This window comes from Anomaloglossus baeobatrachus, chromosome 1 (assembly GCF_048569485.1).
Source record: "Anomaloglossus baeobatrachus isolate aAnoBae1 chromosome 1, aAnoBae1.hap1, whole genome shotgun sequence".
Lineage (NCBI taxonomy): Eukaryota > Metazoa > Chordata > Amphibia > Anura > Aromobatidae > Anomaloglossus > Anomaloglossus baeobatrachus.
The window spans coordinates 490,671,871-490,695,640 of record NC_134353.1 but is presented as its reverse complement, the minus strand read 5'-3'; the positions used below and the strand labels follow the sequence as shown (position 1 = coordinate 490,695,640).

General features: G+C 49.4%; 1 protein-coding gene across 2 annotated transcripts in view; it reads left to right on the top strand.

The window, feature by feature from the left end:
- The window catches only part of LOC142243532 (protein Hook homolog 3), a 160,899-nt gene that overhangs the window by 44,533 nt on the left and 92,596 nt on the right, over window positions 1-23,770 (top strand). For both annotated transcript variants that reach the window (XM_075315550.1, XM_075315561.1), the window contains exons 5-8: window positions 347-479; window positions 5,118-5,185; window positions 21,557-21,619; window positions 22,474-22,557. In XM_075315550.1, the coding sequence (XP_075171665.1) occupies window positions 347-479; window positions 5,118-5,185; window positions 21,557-21,619; window positions 22,474-22,557 (348 nt within the window). The remainder of the gene's footprint in view (window positions 1-346; window positions 480-5,117; window positions 5,186-21,556; window positions 21,620-22,473; window positions 22,558-23,770) is intronic.

Here is a 23,770-nt window from a genome sequence, read left to right as displayed (position 1 = left end):
GGGAAGGGGGCCAGCCGGCCGCTAGCCCGCCCGCCCAGGGAAGGGGGCCGGCCGCTCGCCAGCCGGTCGTCCGCTCGAACAGGGAGAGAGTCGTCCGCCCGCCCGTACAGGGAGGGGGCCAGGCGGCTGCCCGCACAGAGAGCCACCCGCACCAATTCTCCACCTCCTGGTAAGGTATATTTTCCCTCATTGTCCTCCCAAATTTTTGGGAGGAAAAGTGCGTCTTATAATCCGAAAACTCCGTTTTGGGCAATAATTGTATCTGCAGCTTGTCTGAGTCATGTACATGCTTTGGGTCTTGTTCATTATATTGCACTAATAATGATCTTATCTACACGGCTTTCAGGTTTTGGGACATCAGATAAATGATTTTACGCTTCCAGATGTAAATTTGGTTGGAGAGCACTCTGACGCATCTGAGCTGGGAAGAATGCTACAGCTTATTTTAGGCTGTGCTGTAAAATGCGAACAAAAGCAAGGTAATCCACGTTTTATCTTTTATTGTCCTTTTTAGACATGGAGTTGAAGTCATAAGTTTCCGTACACCTAGATTAAGGTCATATTTATGCCCGGGTCAGAGAGTCTTCGTATTAGCAACTCGTTTCAGGTGTCTAATATTTAGACGGCACAAGACATTTTTCCAGCAAATGTCAACAAAAAGATAATTTCATTTTTAATTCACTATATCAGAATTCCCTTGGGTTTGACGTGTGCCTTTTATATATCTTGGAAAATTCCTAAAAATTATGTCATGGCCGGAGGAGCGTCTTATAGATTAACATAATTTTACTCAATTGAATGTGTAGATGTGGTAGTACCTTAACACAAAACCATGTTTTTGTGTTTAAATTTATTATTATTCTTTATATATAATACTTTTAGTAGTGGTGTTTTTTTTTTTTTTTTTTTTTGAATCATCACTATTTGTATTAGAAATAAGAAAGATTAATTTTTGCAGCCTTCACACTGACCACTGAGGCTTTTTTTTTTACTCATTTACTGGTGTTTTAGGACTTCATATGTACATTAGTAGCAATGAACTGACTCAGACCCTTTCTTTTCTATTGAGGAGTCTAAAGGCCCCGTCATACACACAGATAAATCTTTGGCAGATCTGTGGTTGCAGTGAAGTCATGGACATATTGTTCCATTTGTACACAGCCACAAACCTGGCACTGATTGTCCACAATTTCACTGCAACCACAGATCTGCCGCAGATTTATCTCTGTGTGTGACAGGGCCTTTATGAATATGTTATCTTTATGAAAAGAGGGAAAAAAGGCAGCTTCCTGTTAGGATTTATGTATCCTGTGTTACCAGTTGTGTTATCTGTCATTGTAAACGTTCCTCTGATAAGTCTAAAAAAAAAAGCCCTTCTGGCCAGTGTGAAAAGGCAACTAATTTAGTTTGTGTAATATAGGTTGTGATTTGAAGAAAAAAAAATTGGCAACAATTTTTTGGAAAATGCATATAAAGGGGGCTTTACACGCTACTATATCGTTAATGTTTTATCGTCTGGGTCACGCCGTTAGTGACACACATCCGGTTTCGTTAACGAGATCGCAGCGTGTGACACTTTTGTGCGACCTAAAACGATCGCAAAAGCGGCCAAAATTGTTGGCCACGGAGAGGTCGTCCTAAAACCAAAAATCGTTTAACGCTCATTAGCGATGTTGTTCCTCGTTCCTGCAGCACCACACATCGCTGTGTATGAAGCCGCAGGAGCGAAGAACATCTCCTTACCTGCCTCCAACGGCAATGCAGAAGGAAGGAGGTGGGCGGGATGTTTACGTCCCACTCATCTCCGCCCCTCCGCTTCTATTGGACGCCTGCTGTGTGATGTCGCTGTGACGCCGCATGACCCGCCCCCTTAGAAAGGAGGCGGATCGCCGGCCAGAGCGACATCGCAGGGCAGGTAAGTCCGTGTGACGGGGGTGCGCGATTTTGGGCGCGACGGGCAGTGATATGCCCGTGTCGCACAAACAATGGGGGCAGGTACGCACACTAGCGATATCGGCAATGATATCGTAGCGTGTAAAGCCCCCTTAAGGCTAGTTTCACATTTGCGTTAAACGGTATCCGTTGCATTGCGTTGTGTGACGGATGCAATGGATGCGTTGCATTTAGTGGCACAACGGATGCAACGGATCGTACAAAACAACGGAATCTGCTTTTTTTTTTATTTATACAGTTACCGGCGGCAGACTATTGTGAACGATCAGCTGATCACCCGGCTGCCGGGCGCTCAGCTGATCGCTCACAGCAGCCGGTCGCCGGATGATCAGCTGATCGCTCACAGCAGCCGGTCGCCGGATGATCAGCTGATCGCTCACAGCAGCCGGTCGCCGGATGATCAGCTGATCGCTCACAGCAGCCGGTCGCCGGATGATCAGCTGATCGCTCACAGCAGCCGGTCGCCGGATGATCAGCTGATCGCTCACAGCAGCCAGTTGCGGGGTGATCAGCTGATCATTTGGCCGCCGAGAATGTGTGCGGGGGGCGGAGCGGGGCCATGGCGCTGAGGACAGGTGTGTGTGTGTGTGTGTGTGTGTGTACGCCTGCGTGTGTGTACATGTGGAGTGGAGTGGAGTGCGGGAGGGGGCGGAGCCGAGCGGGGAAGTGTCGGGCTCACTGCACACGTAGCCAGGGTAAATATCGGCCAGAGCGACATCGCAGGGCAGGTAAGTCCGTGTGACAGGGGTGCGCGATTTTGGGCGCGACGGGCAGTGATATGCCCGTGTCGCACAAACAATGGGGGCAGGTACGCACACTAGCGATATCGGCAATGATATCGTAGCGTGTAAAGCCCCCTTAAGGCTAGTTTCACATTTGCGTTAAACGGTATCCGTTGCATTGCGTTGTGTGACGGATGCAATGGATGCGTTGCATTTAGTGGCACAACGGATGCAACGGATCGTACAAAACAACGGAATCTGCTTTTTTTTTTATTTATACAGTTACCGGCGGCAGACTATTGTGAACGATCAGCTGATCACCCGGCTGCCGGGCGCTCAGCTGATCGCTCACAGCAGCCGGTCGCCGGATGATCAGCTGATCGCTCACAGCAGCCGGTCGCCGGATGATCAGCTGATCGCTCACAGCAGCCGGTCGCCGGATGATCAGCTGATCGCTCACAGCAGCCGGTCGCCGGATGATCAGCTGATCGCTCACAGCAGCCGGTCGCCGGATGATCAGCTGATCGCTCACAGCAGCCAGTTGCGGGGTGATCAGCTGATCATTTGGCCGCCGAGAATGTGTGCGGGGGGCGGAGCGGGGCCATGGCGCTGAGGACAGGTGTGTGTGTGTGTGTGTGTGTGTGTGTGTACGCCTGCGTGTGTGTACATGTGGAGTGGAGTGGAGTGCGGGAGGGGGCGGAGCCGAGCGGGGAAGTGTCGGGCTCACTGCACACGTAGCCAGGGTAAATATCGGGTAACTAAGCAAAGCACTTTGCTTGGTTACCCAATGTGTTCCCTGGTTACGGGTGCAGGGAGTCAGAGAGAGCATGCACAGTGAAATCCTAAGGATTCCGCTGCTCAAAAAAAGTTACATGCTGCGTTCCTTCCGCCCAGTGGAAGCAACGCAGCGTCGCCCATCAGAAGCAACACAGGTACTTTTGGCACAATCCGTCATCCATACAAGTCTGTGGGAAACAGCGGAATCCGTTAACGGATTCCGCTGTTTTCCAAAAGGGCGGATTGTGACGGAAGGAAAAAAACGCAAGTGTGAAAGTACCCTAAGACAAAAATCCTTTTAAACAGTAGGTCATTTTCTGATGTGGTCTTCCGTTTAAGACATACAATCAAAGCCTATTTACCTCTTTGATTTTTGATTTCCCAATGAAGCCAATCAACACATCAGAAGAAGAATTGTGGACATCCACAAGTTAGGTACATTCTTGTGAGCAATTTCCAAACACCTGAAGATGTCAAGTTCATCTGTTCAAATGATAATCTGGAAGTTTAATCTCTAAATGGGACCACGGTTCAGAAAGGAGATCCGCTCTGTCAGCCATAAATGAACATAACATATAGATCAAAAAGATTCATAGAATTACCATGGTGAAAACCAAGAGTAATTTTATTTATGAAATGACCATAAACATAATAACACCAAAACATGTAGAGTAAAAGATGCAGTGCTGGGGAGGATTAACAAAAGTGAGGAGACCCAAATACAGATAGAATTACTGAGGGGGGGGATCTAAAGTGTCTATGTATAATAGCAGCAAGAATGGATATATTGCACAGAGGGGGACAGTAGCCTAGCAATAAAGTGCATATGTATAGTAGCAGTTAAACCATGGAAAGTCATCAAATACAGGGCTAAGGGGATGCACCTCCCGGACACCGACGCGCGTTTCGCGTGGGCTTCCTCTGGGAGATGGGGAGGGGGTCACTAAATGAATGTACTTTGATGCAAATAAAATTCTAAATCAATTCAGGAACAGTAAATGACCTTTATGAAGATGTTGGAAGGAAAAGGATATGAAAGATTTGATACCAACAGTAACACTTGTAATATATCGACATGACCTGAAAGTCTTTTTATGTTCTAAGGAACATAGAAGTGCCCAGAATTACTTTGATAAACACTTGTAAGGAAAAAAAAAATTTCAAGTAAAATAAAAAAACACTAAAAATAGTGTGTGAATGAAACCTGTGACACGTAAGAAAATTATTGGACAATAAATCTGTAAATAATCATTATAAAATTATTACAAAATTACATTACAAGCAGAATCACATTGTAGATTGCTACATACAATGATCGCGACGGCAATCAGCTTTCCTATCAGTTCCTCTTCTTGTAAGTCCGCCACTTGCTGACTGATCACGCTGGTACTAGGACATTTTTTTCACACTATTTTAAGGACTTCTAGCTTGTGCAACTTCCTTAATGGTTACCAAAAGGCCCGAAACTTCAGGATGTCATATAGGTCTTGATGGCCTGTTGTTTGTTAGGGCTCTTTTTGCTGTAAAACACCAAGCAATGATAGGATGAGTTTTCTTTTCCTATTTTAGAACTTTACATAGTGTCATTGGGATAATTATATGTTAGTTTATTAATAGTTGTCTACCTTTATACATTTTATTAATGTATGTGACTTTTGTTTGCAGAGTACATCCAAACCATTATGATGATGGAGGAATCCGTCCAGCATGTGGTGATGACTGCCATCCAGGAGGTATGCATCTTCAGTTATAGTTTTCAGTCCAATTTGTTCTTTTATTGCACACTGGTTAGTTTATGAATGATAACCTGGCATGTAGTGCACTCACCTATTGACTTTTGACTCTATAGAACAGTGGACTTAAAGGGGTTTTCCCATGAACAAAGTTGATTTTAATCAATAGATCTTGGAATAATAAGTTCCACCATTGGGTGTCTTTAAAAAAAGCTTTTCTTTGTCGCTCCATTGGGAGACCCAGACAATTGGGGTGTATAGCTTCTGCCTCCGGAGGCCACACAAAGTATTACACTTTAAAAAGTGTAACCCCTCCCCTCTGCCTATACACCCTCCCGTGGATCACGGGCTACTCAGTTTTATGCTTTGTGTGGAAGGAGGCACACATCCACTCATGCATTCTCATATTAGTTATGTCGGTTGGAAGAAAAGAGGGCCCCCACGGGGCCCCCGGCATGTTCCCTTCTCACCCCACTACGTCGGCGGTGTTGTTAAGGTTGAGGTACCCATTGCGGGTACAAAGGCTGGAGCCTCATGCCGTCTCCTTCACCATCCCTTAGCGGCTCTGGGAGAAGTGGGATCCTGAGCAGTCATCCATTTACTGGGACCGTGCTCCCTCCGCAGCCCCTGTGGGAATCTGCCGGACCGGAGTCTATTCAACCTCAGGGACCGGGACCGGGCCCTGCAACTCTAAGGTACTCTGTGTCCCCATTGGGGACTGTGCAGGGAGCGCACCTTCTTCCCGGACGCTGCGGCAGCGGCAGCTGCTGAATTGAGAAGGCCGGCGGACTTCCGCGCCGACCGTGCCTGCTTGTCGGGCGCGGTCTCAAATTTAGTCCCCGGCTTCATCGCGGCCTAGTCGCAAAAATCCCGCCCCCGGGCCTGCCTGTCAGGGGTAAGAGCGGGACTGCCGACCTGACGTCGGATGTGAGGGCCGGAGCATCCTGCATGTTTCCTCCCCCCTCACTGATCACTGTGGGGACCCCAGATTCCCGCACTTTCCTGGCGCCGCCCACGGCTCCACTCCTCCCCTGAGAGCTCCGGCAGCCATTTTTTGGCATTCTGCCAGTGGAGGATTCTCAGTGAAGAGCTCTGCAGCTCCGGGGGACCTAAGGCAGGGAATCTGGAGGACACACACTCCGCTTTTTAGCGGTCGGTAAGCCACACCGGTCACCCGGTGCTGGTCCCCCTAGGGTGCCGGAATAGATACGTATTTATATATATATATATATTTCTGTTCGGTCGGGCTGTATACCCTTTTTTGCCCATATAACCCTCAGTGATCATTCTCCTAGGAGACAACAGCATGTCGTCCACAAGGAGCAAAGCTCTTAAGGCACAGGGTTTTTTTGCGGCCTGTACCTCTTGTGGGGCTATGTTACCTGCGGGTTCCACCTACCCTCACTGTGAGCAATGCTCGACCCCTGTTTCGCTTGCTCAGCCGGAGCCTCGGTCACTAGTGGGCCCCTCGGCTCATGTAGACCCCCCTGCTCCCCCTGTCCAGGCGGCAGGGACAGAGTTCGCCTCTTTTGCTGAGAAACTCTCTGAGTCACTTTCACAATCCATGGCTCAGTCCATGGACAAATGGTCTGCCAAGCTGCTAGAAGCTTTGCAGTCCAGACCGGTCCTTACACAGGCCCCGGCCCCTGTTGGATCGTCGCCTCCAGGCCCCTCTCGGTCCGCGCCGCAGGGTGCTCCCAGGTTGGGCCCTAGGTCTCAGGCTAAGCGGGCTCGCTGGGAATCTTCCCCGACTTCTTCACGCTGCTCGGGTTCCCAGCTTGAGGACTCTCTGGAGGACGAGGCGGACGTCGCAGCTCAGGGCTCTGACCCTGACGTCGCCCTTAACCTTGATACACCTGAAGGGGACGCCTTAGTGAATGATCTTATCTCGTCCATCAACCAGGTGTTGGATCTCACCAGTTTCGGTTCCCCAAACGTACACGTAGTGCGTTTTTCGATCACTCTAACTTCAGAGATGCTGTCCAGAAGCCCAGAGCGGTTCCGGACAAGCGCTTTACTAAGCGCCTTACTGACACGCGTTACCCCTTCCCCTCTGAAGTCGTTAAGGGTTGGGCTCAATGTCCCAAGGTGGATCCTCCAGTCTCTAGATTGGCGGCTAGATCGGTGGTATCTGTTGCAGATGGCTCATCGCTAAAGGATGCCACTGACAGGCAGATAGAGCTCCTGGTGAAGTCCATCTATGAGGCCACGGGCGCGTCTTTTGCCCCGGCCTTTGCAGCCGTGTGGGCACTCCAAGCTATCTCAGCTGGTCTGGCTGAGATTAATGCTGTCACACGTAATTCTGCTCCGCAAGTTGCGTCTTTGACTTCTCAAGCGTCAGCTTTTTCTTCCTACGCCATGAACGCAGTCCTAGACTCTGCTAGCCGTACAGCTGTGGCATCCGCTAACTCTGTGGCAGTCCGCAGGGCCATGTGGCTGCGCGAATGGAAGGCAGACTCGGCCTCCAAGAGGTTCTTAACCGGTTTGCCGTTTTCTGGCGACCGCTTGTTTGGCGAACGATTGGATGAGATTATTAAGGAATCCAAGGGAAAGGACTCCTCCTTACCCCAGTCCAAACCTAAGAGACCTCAGCAACGGAAAATACAATCGAGGTTTCGGTCCTTTCGTCCCTCCGCCAAGCCCCAATCCTCTTCGTCCAGCAGGCCGGAGAAAGGCCAGAGGAACTCCTATGCGTGGCAGTCCAAGTCACGCCCCCAAAAGGCCGCAGGAAGCACTGCCTCCAAGGCGGCCTCCTCATGACTCTCGGCATCCCCGAGCCGCATCCTCGGTCGGTGGCAGGCTCTCCCGCTTTGGCGACGCCTGGTGGCCACATGTTCAAGACCGATGGGTGAGAGACATTCTGTCTCACGGTTACAGGATAGAGTTCAGCTCTCGTCCTCCGGCTCGTTTCTTCAGAACCTCTCCGCCCCCCGCTCAGGCCGACGCACTTTTTCAGGCAGTGGACGCTCTGAAGACAGAAGGAGTTGTGATCCCCGTTCCTCTTCAGGAACGTGGTCGCGGCTTTTACTCCAACTTGTTCGTGGTGCCAAAAAAGGACGGATCATTCCGTCCCGTTCTGGACCTCAAACTACTCAACAGACATGTGAGAACCAGACGGTTTCGGATGGAATCTCTCCGCTCGGTCATCGCCTCGATGTCACAGGGAGACTTCCTAGCATCGATCGACATCAAGGATGCTTATCTCCACGTGCCGATCGCACCCGAACATCAACGCTTCTTGCGTTTCGCCATCGGGGACGAACACCTTCAGTTCGTGGCATTGCCTTTCGGCCTGGCGACAGCCCCACGAGTTTTCACCAAAGTCATGGCATCCGTTGTGGCAGTCCTACACTCTCAGGGCCACTCGGTGATTCCCTACTTAGACGATCTCCTAGTCAGGGCACCTTCTCGGGTGGCATGTCAACACAGCCTTACCGTCGCTCTGGCGACTCTCCAGCAGTTCGGGTGGATCATCAACTTCCCGAAATCCAAGTTGACACCGACCCAATCACTGACTTACCTCGGGATGGAGTTTCATACACAGTCAGCGGTAGTCAAGCTACCGCGGGACAAACAGCTTTCTCTGCAGGCAGGGGTGCAATCACTTCTTCGGGGTCAGTCACACCCCTTAAGGCGCCTCATGCACTTCCTGGGCAAGATGGTGGCAGCGATGGAGACAGTGCCGTTCGCGCAATTCCATCTGCGGCCACTCCAATGGGACATTCTCCGCAAATGGGACAGGAGGTCGGCTTCCCTCGACAGGAACGTCTCTCTTTCCCTTGCAACTAAGACGTCTCTTCAGTGGTGGCTCCTTCCCAATTCTCTATCGCAGGGAAAATCCTTCCTACCCCCAACCTGGACTGTGGTCACCACGGACGCGAGCCTGTCAGGGTGGGGAGCGGTTTTTCTCCACCACAGGGCTTTCCATCGGTGGCTGGAGGGCAGGCAGATCCGTATCCAGTCGGACAACGCCACTGCCGTCGCATACATCAACCACCAAGGCGGCACTCGCAGTCGTCAAGCCTTCCAGGAAGTCCGGCGGATTCTGCTGTGGGTGGAAGCCACAGCCTCCACCATCTCCGCAGTTCACATCCTGGGCGTAGAAAACTGGGAAGCAGATTTTCTCAGTCGTCAGGGCATGGATGCGGGGGAATGGTCTCTACACCCAGAAGTGTTTCGAGAGATCTGTCGCCACTGGGGAACGCCGGACGTCGATCTCATGGCGTCACGGCACAACAACAAAGTCCCGGCATTCATGGCTCGGTCTCAGGATCACAGAGCTCTGGCGGCGGACGCGTTAGTTCAGGATTGGTCGCAGTTTTCGACTGCCTTATGTGTTTCCTCCTCTGGCGATGCTGCCCAGAGTGTTACGCAAGATCAGGTCCGACATGCCGCCATTCTCGTCGCTCCAGACTGGCCGAGGCAGTCGTGGTACCCGGATCTGTGGCATCTCACGGTGGGTCAACCGTGGGCGCTTCCAGACCGCTCAGACTTGCTGTCACAAGGCCCGTTTTTCCATTTGAATTCTGTGGCCCTCAACCTGACTGTGTGGCCATTGAGTCCTGGCTCCTAGCGTCTTCAGGGTTATCTCAGGATGTCATTGCCACCATGAGACAGGCCAGGAAGCCAACGTCCGCCAAGATCTATTACAGGTCTTGGCAAATCTTCTTATCCTGGTGCTCTGATAACGGTTTTCCTCCATGGCCGTTTGCCTTACCCACTTTTCTTTCATTCCTTCAATCCGGAATGGACAAGGGTTTGTCACTCGGCTCTCTCAAGGGCCAAGTATCGGCACTCTCCGTATTTTTTCAAAAGCGCCTAGCCAGGCTTCCGCAGGTCCGCACGTTCCTGCAGGGAGTTTGCCACATAGTCCCACCTTACAAGCGTCCGCTGGAACCCTGGGATCTTAACAGGGTGCTATCGGCTCTTCAGAAACCACCTTTCGAGTCGCTGCGGGATGTCTCTTTATCACGTCTTTCGCAGAAGGTGGTCTTTCTAGTGGCAGTTACATCACTCCGGAGAGTGTCTGAGCTTGCAGCGCTGTCATGCAAAGCCCCCTTCCTGGTGTTTCACCAGGATAAGGTGGTTCTGCGTCCGGTCCCGGATTTTCTCCCTAAGGTGGTATCTCCTTTTCATCTCAATCAGGATATCTCCTTGCCTTCATTTTGCCCTAATCCAATTCACCAATGTGAAAAGGATTTGCACTCCTTGGATCTGGTGAGAGCACTCCGACTCTACATGTCTCGCACGGCGCCCCTGCGTCGTTCAGATGCGCTCTTTGTCCTTGTCGCTGGCCAGCGTAAGGGTTCGCAGGCTTCCAAGTCAACCTTGGCTCGGTGTATCAAGGAACCGATTCTCGAAGCCTACCGTTCTTCTGGGCTTCCGCTTCCTTCAGGGCTGAAAGCTCATTCTACCAGAGCCGTGGGTGCGTCCTGGGCATTGCGGCACCGGGCTACGGCTCAGCAGGTGTGTCAGGCAGCTACGTGGTCTAGTCTGCACACTTTCACGAAACACTATCAAGTGCATACCTATGCTTCGGCAGACGCCAGTCTAGGTAGGCGAGTCCTTCAGGCGGCGGTTGCCCACCTGTAAGAGGGGGCTGTTTCGGCTCTTTTTATTGAGGTATTCTTTTACCCACCCAGGGACTGCTCTTGGACGTCCCAATTGTCTGGGTCTCCCAATGGAGCGACAAAGAAGAAGGGAATTTTGTTTACTTACCGTAAATTCCTTTTCTTCTAGCTCCTATTGGGAGACCCAGCACCCGCCCCTGTGCCCTTCGGGCTGGTTGTTCTTTTGTGTACACATGTTGTTCATGTTGAATTGTTCTTTTGGTTCATGGTTTTCAGTTCTCCGAACATCCTTCGGATTGAATTTACCCTAGACCAATTTATAAGTTTTCTCCTTCCTGCTTTTGCACCAAAACTGAGGAGCCCGTGATCCACGGGAGGGTGTATAGGCAGAGGGGAGGGGTTACACTTTTTAAAGTGTAATACTTTGTGTGGCCTCCGGAGGCAGAAGCTATACACCCCAATTGTCTGGGTCTCTTACGGTAAGTAAACAAAATTCCCTTCTTTCTGTGCTGAGTAATCTTATAGATGTGTCCCTGCTGTGTACTGTGTAATGGCCGTGTCTGATCGTACAGGGACATGATCTGATCATACCACAGCTCCTGTGCTGAGATAATATTATATATGTGTCCTTGCTATGTACTGTGTAATGGCTGTGTCTGACCACACATGCTCCGATCAGACTTCCATCCTGCTTTTGAGCGCCGTCCCTTCAGCTGACGAGCACTGTGATCTGCTGCTTATTAGAAAGCATATCACAAGGTTTTTCAGCTGAAGAGACAGCATTTCAAAGCTTCAACGCATGACCATTCTCAAATCAGGCTTCACTATCGTCTCCCTTGATTGTACTGAAAGTTTTGAAGTGCTGTCCCTTCTGCTGACAAGCCCCTTGATATGCTCTTTAATAACCAGCAGCACTTGTCAGGGACGGGTCTAAGAAGCATCGGCAGGATGGAGGCAGAGAGAAGAGTGAAGTATGATCTGAGCATGCATGCTCACGCTGCTATCACTGACAGGTAGCCCTGCCAATGACGTGCATTGTTTAATTCGTCCCATTCCGGTCCCCAGATTGGAAGTAGCCTTGCTGCATCACACCACAGTAATAAAGCAGTCACACAGACATTGGCTTACAGTGCAGAGCAGGAAATAAATGGACCATATTTTTCAGATTATAAGATGCACTTTTCCTCCCAAAAATTTGGGAGTAGAGTGAGGGGTGCGTTTTATAATCTGAATGTAGATTGTCAGCACAGGAGATGTGGTATGATCAGACCATGTCCCTGTACGGTCAGACACGGCCATTACACAGTACATAGCAGGGACACATATATAAGATTATCTCAGCACAGGAGATGTGGTATAATCAGACCATGTCCCTTTACGGTCAGACACAACCATTACACAGTACACAGCAGGGTCACATATATAAGGTTATTCTGCACAGGAAAAGTTTTTTCTTTATCGTTCCTATGGGAGACCCAGACATTGGGTGTATAGCTTCTGTCTCCGGAGGACACACAAAGTACTACACTCAAAAGTGTAGCTCCTCCCTCTGAGCTTATACACCCCCTGGAGAACCAGATCTAGCCAGTTTATCGCTTTGTGTTCAGGAGGCATACATCCACACATGCATTCTCATCTGATTTTTGATTTTTGGAAAGAGTTTGAAGAAAAGCGGGTCCTCTGGACCCCCGGCATGTCCCTTCTCACCCCACTGTGTCGGCGGTGCTGTTAAGGTTGATTCCAAGGCTGGAGCCTTACATGCCGCGCTCCTTCACCATCCCTTCTGGGCTCTGGCTTGAAGTGGGAGCCAGCACGGTTCTCCATGCTTTGCAGGAGACCGGTCTCCATCCACAGCCCTTCAGGATCCTGCTAGATCGGAGCACTCATCCCCAGGGACTTGGAACCCTGCGTCTCAGCAAGCTAAGTACCTGAGGCGTTTATATATTGGGGGTCCCTGTACTTTATTGTTGTGGGAGAGTGTGCTGAGTGAGTTTTATGACATTTCTGGCGGGTTCTCTCGCTGTCGCCTGAGAACCGCGCCGATGGTGCCTGCGCGCCGGCCGCACCGCTCAAATTTAGGCCCCGGCTTCGCCGGAGGCCTACTTATGGTTTCACTGCCCTCGCATGTCATTCATGCAGAGGGACAGCGCGGCTCCGCCCAGCGGCCGTTCTGCACAGGGGAGGGACACTCCTCACTGGGTACATGTCTCCTCCCCTGTAAGTCTCTATGGCCCTCCAGATCCCGCTCTCAGAGTGAGTCTCGCCCCCTCTCTTCGCTCCGGCGCCATTTTCTCAGCGTTTTCTCTGCGATCAGCACTGGCTGCAGCATCCCTGCTGAGGTGCTTGGGGGTCCGGGCTTCGGGATCTGGAGGGCACAGAACACCGCTCCAGCGGTCTGGTAAGCCACAACCTCTGGTTGTGGACCTTCTGTATATACTCTCTGGGGGTCATTCTGGCAGAGCCCCCACTCCAGCAGCATGTCTCACACGAGGAGCAAGGCTCCAAAGCTGTATTCAGTATGCACTGCATGTAAGCTCCTACTGCCTGAACCGAGCACCTATCCACATTGTGATGCCTGCTCTAACCTGACGATGCCTCAGCCTGGAATCGCCCCCCCAGTGGTCTCTCAGGCTGCTCCGGTCCCTGTGGCTGAACCCCCGGCTTGTGTAGAATCCTTATCTAGGTCTATCTCCCAGTCTTTTGCCGACTCCATGGGACAGCTGTCCAGGACTTTGCTGAACATGCATCAGCCCCCTTCACAGGGTGCCTCTGCTGCTAGGGCTCTCTCAGGACCGGAGCTCACAGAGGATTCATCATCTGGTCCCAGACCCCGTCCTCCTAAAAGGAGACGCAGGGCTCCCTCTCCTTCCTCGTCCCGCGGCTCTTTTTCAGAAGCTGACTCGCAGGACGAGGAGGATGCCTTTACAGGGGGCTCGGAGGCTAACTCCATGTGCCCCATTGATCTGTCCAAAAGTGACTCAGATGTTAGTGATTTGATTGCGTCCATTAATTCTGTACTGGATCTCAATCCGCCAGTATCAGAGGAGCAACCCTCTGTGGCAGAAAAGCACCAGTTTACCTCGCCTAAGAGGACAAAGAGTGTGTTCTTTAACCACTCCAGTTTTCAGGCCGCTGTGACCAAGCCCAGGGCCTGTCCTGACAAACTCTTCCCAAAGCGTGGTTCTGATGACCGTTTTCCCTTTCCACCTGAGGTGGTCAAGGAGTGGGCTCATTCACCAAAGGTAGAACCCCCGGTGTCTAGACTCTCAGCCCGGACCGTTGTATCAGTGGCTGATGGCACCTCTCTTAAGGATTCCACTGACCGCCAGGTTGACCTTCTGGCCAAATCTGTATATGAGGCGGCAGGGGCCTCGTTCTCCCCAACTTTTGCAGCAGTGTGAGCTCTCAAAGCCATCTCTGCTTCTCTAGAGGAGATGCATTCCCTCACCAGGGAATCTATGCCCGAAATGGTTGCCTTGACTTCCCAGGCTTCAGCTTTTTCATCCTATGCCATGTCTGCCATGCTGGAGGCTTCTCACCGCACTGCGGTGGCTTCGGCTAATTCCCTCGCTATCCGCAGGATCTTGTGGCTTCGAGAGTGGAAGGCAGATGCTTCTTCAAAGAAGTACCTTGCTGGACTCCCTTTTGCTGGGTCCAGGCTGTTCGGTGAACAGCTGGATGGAATTATTAAGGAGGCTAATGGCGGGAAGAGTACTTCCATGCCACAAACCAAAACCAGGAAACCTGTCCAGGGTAGGAATCAGTCGAGGTTTCGTTCCTTTCGTTCCTCCAACTGGTCGTCCTCTAAGCCCTCGATAATATAGCAATATACAATATAGAAGATCCACAGGAAGATCAGGTAGGTAGCTGGATCAGTGTTGGGGCAAAAAAAGTAATGCAGACATAAAACTTAACTTTTACTATATTAGTAATATAAAAATGAACTTCCGTTCATAAAAGTGAGTTAAAAACAGGGTGACATTAATCCAATCACTCATATAGACACCCTCTGGGTCAGTAGATAAAGAGGAGACCCAAATAGTACGCGCTACCTTGGCTTGCTTAAAGTGAATAGACGGCCATACCACCTTAAACCACTGTATCAGGCCAAGATAGAAGTATCATGTACACACACAACACAGTTTATATTCTGAACTCCCAGCTCAAGGGGAAAACAACTCATGTGTGTGTGTCATAAAAGGATACTCATAAAGGGAGAACCATATCAAACAGTAGTCCCTATAAACGGGAATGGTCTTACCACATCCCGAGATACACGGCGGGCATAATATATGGAGTACCGGTTCCGTAGGGGGGGATGTCACTCAGCACTTTAAATCCCAAACCGGCCGGTTATACCATATCAGGCATATAGCAGTAGGCTCCCACTCCCAACGTTTCAATATGGATCATCAGGGGAGTCCAAGTGGGATATCAATGGCGGACGTCAATATGTCATTATCGTCCACCGGTGCCCGATTCACTACAATAGCAATAAACAATAATCAGAAAAGCCCAGGGAACTAACAGTAAACCGCATACCACTAGGTTGTAATAACTCACCACTCACTGGCGTATCTCCAGCCTCATTCAAACTAGCCGCGCCTCACACCCGGAAGAGCGCTCCAGATAAAGCCCGGCGCATGCGTGGAATGGCTGGATTGGCGTGACGCGTACTCCCATAACACCCCTTACCGGAAGTTACGCGTCATCCGGGCAACGTCGCTGGAGCGACGTGGCCGTCCTCACCCGATGTCGTCACATCCGGTTGAGTGGAACGCAGGCATATCCATTGCAAGGACGCAACTGTAGCGCTACCATAGCAACCATAACACCGTGTGTAACTGCCGCGTTCATGTTTATGAAGTCAAGGGCATAAAGGAACAAGTCCAAACAACAGATGCCAGTGTATATAAGCTATGTCATAGGTCAGGTATATATAAAAACCCACAGGGCACTAGGCCAAAGGCCATATGGATGTAAATTGAGTCATGGGGAAGGGGAGGAGGAAAAGTACCAGGGGACATGTAATGGACAATTTAATCCCAGAGAGAGGGAGGCCAAACCCGAGGGGGCGACCACCAAAGTAGCTAGAGGGGGAGGAGAGGGAGGGGCAAGACAAGATCATCAAGCTGAGGTCAGCGGCGATTCTAAAGTGCACACTAAACCGCTGACCCTGCCGAAAAAACGGCCCTACCTAACATGTGGGGGTCGGCACCCTAGCAATCTATACGTCCATGGTGCCCCCACTCGGGCGTCGTCTTTCCCTCCTATTATAGCCCTAAATCTAAGGTGCTCCTAGGAAGGGGGTGAAAGAAAGGGATTCATTTAATCCCATTGGCACCATAGTGTCCAAGGTATATATCCAGAAACACTCTTTCTGGAGGATGATCTTGTCCCAGTTTCCACCACGTGGGGGGGGGGGGGTTGATCAGATCAATACCCATTACCTTGAAACTTTCCAGGTCGCCATCATGGAAGGCATTGAAATGTCTTGCCACTGGTGTGTCATTCTTCTTGATGATGTCATTTTTATGTTCCCCTATTCTACGCCTCAGCTCCCTGATGGTTTTGCCCACATATAACCTGCCACAGCCGCAGCTCACCTTGTACACCACCCCCTTCGATTTGCATGTTATAAGTGACCTCAAGGAATAGACTTTACTGCCTTTTGAGTTTTTAAACTCTTTCCCTTCCTCTACATATTTACAATTGATGCAATCATAGCACTTAAAGCAGCCTTTTACACCACTCCTTTCTACGGCTGATATCTTATCTTGAAAGTGGCTATGGACCAGTCTATCGCCCAGGGATCTCGCCTTTCTAAAGGTGATGGGTGGTCAAATAGATGTTTATCAATTGTAGGATCCATGTGTAATATGGGCCAGTATTTAGACAGTGTTTTTCTCAAGTCTACTGCACCATTGTTGAATGTTGTGATGAACCTTAGAGTGTCCGGGGTGGCAGTTTTTTGGTGGTTGGAATTTAATAGGTGGATCCCTAAGGGACAGTTTACGAGGATGCGGAGAAACTGCTCAGACGACGTCCCCTTTGAAACACAATCAGCCGACCTGATGGGACGTCTGAGAGAGAGGGTCTACCCCGAGCGGGTGATCATGGAGGCTTACCAATCCACATGCAGCTTGGACCGCAGTAACCTATTAAATTCCAACCACCAAAAAACTGCACATCCGAGTCCAGTCAGACAACGCGACAGCGGTTGCCGACATCAATCACCAAGGCGGGACACGCAGCCGCCTGGCAATGTTGGAGGTACAACGCATCCTTCAATGGACGGAGGACTCCAAGTCCACCATATCCGCAGTCCACATCCCAGGCGTGGAAAACTGGGAAGCAGATTATCTCAGCCGTCAAACCGTGGACAGTGGCGAGTGGTCCCTGCATCCGGCAGTGTTTCAGTCAATCTGCCGCAAGTGGGGCACTCCGGAAGTGGCCCTAATGGCATCCCGTCACAACAACAAGGTTCCAGTTTACGTGGCTCGCTCCCACGATCCTCAGGCCTTTGCCGCGGACGCTCTGGTTCAAGACTGGTCCCAGTTTCGTCTGTCCTACATGTTTTCCCCCTCTAGCTCTCTTGCCCAGAGTTCTGCGCAAGATCAGAATGGAGGGCCGTCGAGTCATCCTCATTGCTCCGGACTGGCCCAGGCGAGCTTGGTACCCAGACCTGCTCCATCTGTCCGTAGAGGTGCCGTGGCATCTTCCGGACCGTCCAGACCTTCTCTCACAAGGTCCGTTTTTCCGCCAGAATTCTGTGGCTCTTGACTCCTGGATCTTGACGGCTTCTGGTATCCCCCCTGAAGTCATCTCCACTATGACTCGGGCCCGTAAGTCTTCCTCTGCCAAGATCTATCACAGGACTTGGAAAATTTTCCTATCCTGGTGTCGCTCTTCCGGCCATCCTCCTTGGCCTTTTTCCTTGCCGACCCTTCTGTCTTTTCTACAGTCCGGTCTGCAGCTGGGACTGTCCCTCAACTCTCTCAAGGGACAAGTCTCGGCTCTGTCAGTGCTGTTCTAGCGGCGTATCGCCCGGCTGGCTCAGGTCCGCACCTTCATGCAAGGTGCGTCTCACATCATTCCGCCTTACCGGCGGCCCTTGGATCCCTGGGACCTTAATTTGGTTCTCACGGTTTTGCAGAAACCCCCCTTTGAGCCTCTTAGGGAGGTTTCTTTGTTTCGTCTTTCACAGAAAGTGGTCTTTCTAGTAGCCATAACTTCCCTCAGGAGAGTCTCTGATTTGGCTGCGCTCTCTTCGGAGTCACCTTTTTTGGTTTTTCATCAAGACAAGGTGGTTCTCCGTCCGACTCCGGACTTTCTCCTTTCCACCTTAACCAGGACATTACCCTACCTTCCTTTTGTCCGGCTCCTGTTCATCGCTTTGAAAAAGCGTTGCATACTCTGGATCTGGTGCGGGTGCTCCGGATCTATGTGTCTCGCACCGCTGCTCTTAGTCGGTGCACCTCTCTTTTTGTGCTAACCACAGGTCAGCGTAAGGGCCTCTCTGCTTCTAAGCCGACCTTAGCCCGTTGGATTAGGTCGACCATTTTGGATGCCTACCAGTGTTCTCAGGTGCCTCCCCCGCCGGGGATCAAGGCACACTCGACCAGAGCTGTCGGTGCCTCTTGGGCTTTCAGGCACCAGGCTACGGCTCAACAAGTCTGTCAGGCTGCCACTTGGACTAGCCTGCATACCTTTTCAAAGCACTACCAAGTGCATGCTCATGCTTCGGCAGATGCGAGCTTGGGCAGACGCATCCTTCAGGCGGCTGTCGCCCACTTGTGAAGTTAGGCTCCGCTTACTTCTCAGTTTTTCTGTTTATTCCCACCCATGGACTGCTTTGAGACGTCCCAATGTCTGGGTCTCCCATAGGAACGATAAAGAAAAAGAGAATTTTGTTTACTTACCGTAAATTCTTTTTCTTATAGTTCCGTATTGGGAGACCCAGCTCCCTCCCTGTTGCCTGTTGGCAATTTCTTGTTCCGCGTGTTATCACCGGCTGTTGTCGTGGACAAAGTCTCCGGTTGTTCCGGTTCTTGCTCTGTTTTTACTTGTGGGTGGCTATTCTCCTTCAGCTTTTGCACTAAACTGGCTAGATCTGGTTCTCCAGGGGGTGTATAAGCTCAGAGGGAGGAGCTACACTTTTGAGTGTAGTACTTTGTGTCCCCTCCGGAGGCAGAAGCTATACACCCAATGTCTGGGTCTCCCAATACGGAACTATAAGAAAAAGAATTTACGGTAAGTAAACAAAATTCTCTTTTTTTAAAGACACCGAATAGTTTACCGGAGTGGTGGAGAGGCGTCACTAGAGGTCGGGGTCATGCTGTGGCGGCTGTGCAAGAGTCTCCGGTGGCTGCGCTGGTGTGGCGGGCAGTGAGGACTTCAAATAATGCCGACCGGTGTCGGTGCGTGCACAGATGGAGCTCTCAGCTCAGGCTCTCATCTGAACACGTGCTACCGCCGGCCTATTGATCTCCTGGCACCGGACTTCAGGAAAATGGCACCCGGAAGTGGTGCTTGCGCAAATGAGATCTCTGCTTATCATTGAGCAGAGAGCTCAATCTGTGCTAACTCCAGGCACTATTTCTTTGAAGCCCTCACCACCCACAATCGCTTCACCATCACCAGCACAGCTGCCCAGGCCCCAGCCTCCGTCGCAGCCCCAGCACAGCATAGCCTACAGCATTTGGAACACCCACTGCCGCCTGTGACTCTGCTCCACAACCGCTGCGTCCCCCTCCGTTAAGACACCACTGGATAATAAAATGGACCCCATTTTTTTTTCTCTTTTTTTTGCTCTGAATTTGGGGTACGTCTTAAAATCCGGTGTTTCTTTTTAACGAGAGAGAGAGAGAATGAATTAAAAAATGTATTCATGTAGAGATGCAGTGATCATATTGACACCACAGGTTTGTCACTAAAATTTATACCATTAGGTGGTGAAGAAAAAAAATATATATTTTTTTTTTTTTTTGTTTTTTCACTAAAATGATATTTTAGCCCCAAGTTTTTAATTTTTTATAAGGGCTAGTAATAAACATGGACCCCACAGTTTGTGGTGTAATTTTTCCCGAGTTCGTCAATACCCTTAATGTAATCGGGATCTACTTTTGAGGCACAATGCAAAGCTGAGAAGGGAAGGAGCACCATATTGGAATTCAGATTTACTTGGAATGGTTTGGGGGTGCCATGTCACATTGGCAAAACCCCTGAGGAGCCAGAACAGCAGAAACCCCCCACAAGTGACCGCACTAATTCATCTAGGGGTGCAATGAACATATTGACACCTAGAATGCTGTATATAAGAGACCACTGGTGGTGGCCGCAGCTTATAGTCGCCATATCTGGTGACAGCTTCCCTTTAACCCCTTCACGACCATGGACGGATATATCCGTCATGGAGTGTGTCCCGTTAAGCCCCGCCCCCTGCCGCGGGCAGGCGGTGGCGGTCGGCACACATATCAGCTGTCTTCAACAGCTGACGTGTGCCTGCTAGCCGCGGGTGGAATCTCTTCCACCCGCGGCCATTAACCCCTTAAATCTTGCTGCCAAAGTCTGGCAGCAAGATCTAAATGCGCTCGGCCATGTTTTTTACTTACGGCCGCCCCCACCGGAAGTCACGTGTGTGATCACGTGACTATCGGTGGTTGCCATCGTAGCACAGGGTCATGTGATGACGCCTGCAGCTATGATGTTTCACTTTCGTTTTCCCTCGGCACGGAACAGAGGGAAAAAGAAAGTGACTGTATCTGCTGTTTACAGCTGTATTGCTGTGATCAGCAGATAGATAATAGCGATCGGATTGCTGATCGCTATAGCCCCCTAGGGGGACTAGTAAAATAAAAAAAAAAGTAAAAAAAAAGTTTTAAAAAAATAAAAAAAAACAAAAAAACCCCCTAAAAGTTCAAATCACCCCCCCTCTCCTCCCATTGAAAATTAAAGGGTTGAAAAATAAATAAGTATACACATATTTGGTATCGCCGGGTTCAGAAATGCCCAATCTATCAAAATATAAAATCAATTAATCTGATTGGTAAACTGCGTAGTGGCAAAAAAATTCCAAACGCCAAAATTACGTTTTTTGGTCGCCGCAAGTTTTACGCAAAATGCAATAACAGGCGATCAAAATGTAGCATCTGCGCAAAAATGGTACCATTAGAAACGTCAGCTCGAGAAGCGAAAAATAAGCCATCACTGAGCCATAGATCCCAAAAAATAAGAATGCTACATGTTTTGGAAAATTGCGCAAAACGTTCGCCACTTTTATTGGACAAACTTGTGCATTTTTTTTAACCCCTTAGATACAAGTAAACCTATACATGTTTGGTGTCTACAAACTCACACCGACCTCCGGCATCACAACAATACATCAGTTTTACCATATAGTGAACACCGTGAATAAAACATCCCAAAAACTATTGTGCCATCACACTTTTTTTGCAATTTTTCCGCATTTGGAATTTTTTTTGCTGTTTTCCAGTACACCATATGGTAAAACTTATGGTTTCATTTAAAAGTACAACTTGTCCCTCAAAAAACAAGCCCTCATATGGCAAGATTGACGAAAAATAAAAAAGTTACGGCTCTCGGAAGAAGGGGAGCAAAAAACAAAAACGGAAAGTGCCCCGGGGCTGAAGGGGTTAATAGAGCTGTGTGATCGGCTGACATAATCTGTATTGCATTGCTTTTTATTTGAGAAGCTGTTTCTTCTAAATGCAGCGTGTTGCTGAGGAATGAATTGGTATGAGTATACTCCGTCTGTTATAACAGTGTGGTCTTTTTGCAGTTAATGAGTAAGGAAACCCCAGTCTCTATCGGAACAGATGCCTATGCCGAACTTGACAAACAGGTAAAGCTTCTTGTATACTTGTATTCTGATATAAATATTGGTTCAATATTTCTGAATTTGATCCCACAAGTGTATACTTCCTGAAATAACAGAATAAAAAGTAAAGGCAACTGGCAACATTAATTTTCCATATTGGAAGAGAATTTCATTATGCCCAATGGCACCGGGCAACACCAGAGGTTCTTTGTTTCACAGAGGACCTACACGACTCTCCCGCTGACCCACCTCTGCCTCCTTTTGCTTTAGTTGAGACTGGGTTATGGTTTATGCCACCTTTTGTAAGGAACTACTCCGAGCAGGAAAAATGCCAATGGGTACTCATGCGTTCTTGGTAGGGCTAAGAGAAATCTGAGATATCGGGCCTCCAAAGGCATTCTGGCATGCTAGCAATTATTTATTGTGATAAACTTCCTCCTATGGTTGGAAAAACTCTTTGAGGACAGTCTGAGGTTGCGTGCCCACGATCAGTGTTTGCAGCGTTTTGGATGCAGTGTGTTTCAGTTGTGTCCAAAACGCTGCGGTGTACAGTAGAAGCACAGTGGATGGGATTTATAGAAATCCTGTGCCCACAGCGTAAAGTGACCTACAGTGTGACTTTCCGAGCAGCAGCATATCAATTCTTTGCTGTGAAGACATGATTGTTCTCCGCCAGGAAAACAAAGCGAGAGACTGCAACTTCCCGAGCCAGGATCATGGGCACAAGCACCTGTGGTCTCCTTCAGAGGAGACTCGTGGCCCTGCAGGTCAGGACCCGCCACGTCCAGGATGCAGCGGGTCCTGATCATGTGCACATACCCTTACAGCTACACTAGACCAATTAATCAATATTTTTTTTCTCTTTAATAATCTAATAGCTAAAGAAAACAACAGAAGAGCTGAATGAAGCATTGGCAGCAAAAGAAGAAATTGCCCAGAGATGTCACGAGCTTGACATGCAGGTTAGTATCGTTGTGTCACCTGATGTAGACTTTTGGTATGAAATATCACTTTCATCAAACATATTGTTATTACTCCCTTAAACTGTACATCTTAGATCCTCTTTACTGGGATATATTTGCATCAGCGTATATGTCAAGATCTCATTCATTTCTTCGGTGATGTAATTTTGATCAATTCTTCATGCATTGTCTTTCTTGTTAACTTCTATCTAAGGCTATGTTAACACCTGCAGTGTGGCTTCCACTTATAACTGAAGGTAGAATGTTCAATCTGAATTATCAAATCACGGACCACATACGGAGTCCATCAAGAAGTTGTGGGTTCCATCAGTTTCATTGCAGAAATAGCACCGCATCCGGCACTCTTCTTTCCGTCAAATGTGCCGAGCCTGCCAACAGATGTCTGTTGTGGCGGTGTGAACCATCAGGATTTGCACAGTTAAGAAATTTTGTATTATATGTCATTACCTTATTTTGTCCCCTTTTCAAAACCTCATGCTGCAGTTCTGTTTTAAAGGGAACCTGTCACCTAGAATATGCGTTCTGAGCTATCAGCAGACGCATGTGTCCCCTAATTACACCTCCATACCCATCCCTGTGCTGTAAAATTATATAATATGAAAGTAATAAAAATGTTTTATTACCTTCATATTTTGTATGTAAATAGCAGGGAATATGGTCACAGGGGCGGCGCCTTGCCCTATGGATGTCTGCATATTTCCGTGGTATCCATGCCCCTGTGGGCTTGATACCATGGAGCGACATCACCGTCACTTATTCTATTCTGCGCGCATTGCAGCAGGCTTCTCTTCTGGGTTTTCCCTGTCAGTTTCAGACGCGCACTGCGCATGCGCATGTGCGGTGCGCGTCTGAAGCCGGCGATTGAACACCTGGAAAAGAAGCCTGCTGCAATGCGCGCAGGATAGAATGAGTGACGGTGACGTCGCTCCACTGTAGCATGCCCACAGGGGCGTGGATACCACGGAAATATGCAGACGTCCATAGGGCAAGGCGCCGCCCCTGTGACCATATTCCCTGCTATTTACATACGAAGTATGAAGGTAATAAAATGTTTATTACTTTCATATTATACAATTTTACAGCACAGGGATGAGTAGGGAGGTGTAATTAGGGCACACATGAGTCTGCTGATAGCTCAGAATGCATATTCTAGGTGACAGGTTCCCTTTAACTGCTTTCTAAGGATTTCTAT